Source organism: Trypanosoma equiperdum (assembly GCF_001457755.1).
Source record: "Trypanosoma equiperdum strain OVI genome assembly, contig: ctg_721, whole genome shotgun sequence".
Classification (NCBI taxonomy): Eukaryota; Euglenozoa; class Kinetoplastea; order Trypanosomatida; family Trypanosomatidae; genus Trypanosoma; species Trypanosoma equiperdum.
Genome location: NW_027124667.1, coordinates 1 through 2,596, shown reverse-complemented (window position 1 = coordinate 2,596; position 2,596 = coordinate 1). Strand labels below are relative to the sequence as shown.

The 2,596-nt window shown below is 44.3% G+C and overlaps 1 protein-coding gene across 1 annotated transcript; it reads right to left on the bottom strand.

Annotated features, from left to right (window-relative positions):
* Positions 1-639: 639 nt before the first annotated feature.
* Positions 640-1,650, bottom strand: TEOVI_000331900 (chaperone protein DNAj, putative; the record flags this gene model as incomplete). The annotated part of the gene is made up of 1 exon (XM_067226241.1): positions 640-1,650. The coding sequence occupies one exon, from the start codon at positions 1,648-1,650 to the stop codon at positions 640-642; it is 1,011 nt and encodes a 336-aa protein (XP_067082342.1).
* Between the last annotated feature and the right edge of the window lie 946 nt (positions 1,651-2,596).

Here is a 2,596-nt window from a genome sequence, read left to right as displayed (position 1 = left end):
AAAAAAAAAAAAATAGGGTCAAACACACCGTTGTACGCGAGGCCAAACGTGCATGTGTGGACTCAAAACCGCACACGAAGCAGATGGCCAAGAGGAGTGAAAAGGAAATGCGACAATCAACCCACAAAAAAATGAGCGGAGATAAGTTTCCCTATAAGCACTAGCACAAGAGTACAAGAGAAGAGGGGAAAGAAGACTACCAATATTTGATACATCGTTACCACTTTTGCCCTCCAGTGGTGCCCCACAAGCGGCATGCACAATGCGGTTTTGAGCACCAGGCAATAAAGGAATGCAACCAATCATCGACGCGCACAGGCGGAGAGCAAAGGAAGTACAAATAATAATAATAATTGCTAACAATAATAATAATAATAACGTTTATCAAAACAATGGGGGTAGCAACAAAGCAACCGCACCACGTAACGACGGATCGGAAGGTGTGAGATAAGATGAAGGGAGGGGTGGGGTGGAAAGGCCCCTACATTCCTCCTTTACCTAGCGGAATTCGTATCAGCAGCTGTACACGAATCTCGACAAGATACACGAAGGTAATCAAAATGTATCGAGCAGAAATAAGTGGAAAGTTAAAACTGACGTGGGTTCTCTCATCACACGAAACTCTAGATGGTACTAATCCTAAAATTCACATTTTTCAACCAATCGCTTCGTAGCCTCATTCAGTGACGTAGGCATGACCACCTCAATGGTAACATACATGTCACCATTTTGCTTCGTCTTGCGATTGGGGAGTCCCTTCCCACTTACACGGAGCTTTCGACCGTTTTTGCTCACCCCAGTCAACGGAAGCGATTGAGTAGTCCCATCAAGGCAGAGCACACTGATTGTCGTTCCCAGTAAAGCTTGCTTCAAGTTAATCTGGACAGTTGTGAGAACGTCCGCTCCATCCCGCTTGAACCGCGGATGCGGCTTTTCATCGAGCACAAACACCAAGTCTGCCATGACATTCGGCGGATAGCCCTGAACAATGCCACCCTCGCCAACGAAACGCACCTTTGTACCCTTCTTATATCCTGGAAGTACAGCCACCTCAAACAACTTCTTCTCCTCCCCTGTGGGCAGCGGTCGCAAAACGTTGAACTTCTTCGTGCAGCCCGAGTAAATCTCCTCCAGCGTGCACGAAAAAGTGTACTCAAGCGGCGGAACCTCGTGCGCGGGCGACATCTCCGGAGAGCCAAAACCCGACATAAAGCCGTGCGGTCCGCCAAATCCGCGAAACACACGATGTAGTCCGGGACCTCCACCAAACATGTCACCTCCAGCAAATGGATCATTGCTCCCGAAAAAAGACTCAAACACTTTAAATGCGTCCCTATTCGAAAAGTTATACGTCCCACCACCAGAGGAAAAGCCATGGAATCCAGCACCTCCAGGGCCGCCACTACTGCCATCGGGCACCCCGCCCTTAAGACCCTCTTCACCGTAAGAGTCATAAATTTTTTTCTTCTTTTCGTCGCTCAACACATCATACGCCTCAGCCACTTCTTTGAACAGCCGCTCCGCCTCCTCCCGATTCCCACTGGCTTTGTCTGGATGGTACTTCAACGCAAGTTGATGATACGCCTTCTTAATATCGCTTGGAGAGGCGTCCCTCGACACACCGAGCACCTTGTAGTAGTCAATACCCATCAATCCCACTAAAAACTAAAAAAAAGTAAGAGGAAGAAGTTTAAAAACAGAAAATAAAGCACCTTCAAAAACCAAAAAAAATAAAAATAAAAAACTGTTACAAAATAGAGAAAAAAAACAAAAAATTAAAAAATAAACATCTCCAACAAAAAACAAAACCGTTTTCGCTTCATGATTTACATAACCTTCTTTAAAAAAAGACAAATATATAAGGAGATAATCAACTGCCCTACGTAAATCACTATCCCGACACAGCAGCAGCTTTAGAGTGCACATACACACTAACAGCATACTGCCCTCATATATCACTTCATCCATCTGTCCATCTATTGCCGTGCAACAAGACCAGAAAACCAAGAATATTCATAGGTCGAAAAAATAATAAAATAATAATAAAATTAAGGAAATTACAAAATTAAAACAAGAAAAGACAATATGTAACACTAACAACCCGCATCACTCACTTGAACGAAAACAAAAAAAAGCGATAACACGTCATAAATTAAAAAAAACGGTGACCACCACAACACATAATAAAAAAGGAATATTTTACTGCAACGGTCAGCCTCATCAATTGGTACATCAGATACACTATAGCGATTGCTGCCTCGTTAAAATAGGGACATGGGAGATAACCTTAAAATGTCAAATCCAAAGGCCCAACAGAAATCCTGTTTTATTTACCTCACAACGTAAACATCGAGGGGAATTCCCGCCCTCTAACAATATCGGTTACGTCGCCATCCCCCCTTTTACACTTCCCCAGCACATGAGTCATGCGGGCGAGACAAACAATACCTCACCAGATGAATTAAGCTTCAGTGCTTTAGTTCCGCGGCGTGGGGACATCAACGGGAGAAGCAATACGTTCCACGGGCTCAGTGCCATGGTCATTCTCATGGTCCTGATTGGCATCATATGGATACAAGTAAAAGAACTGCAGAAC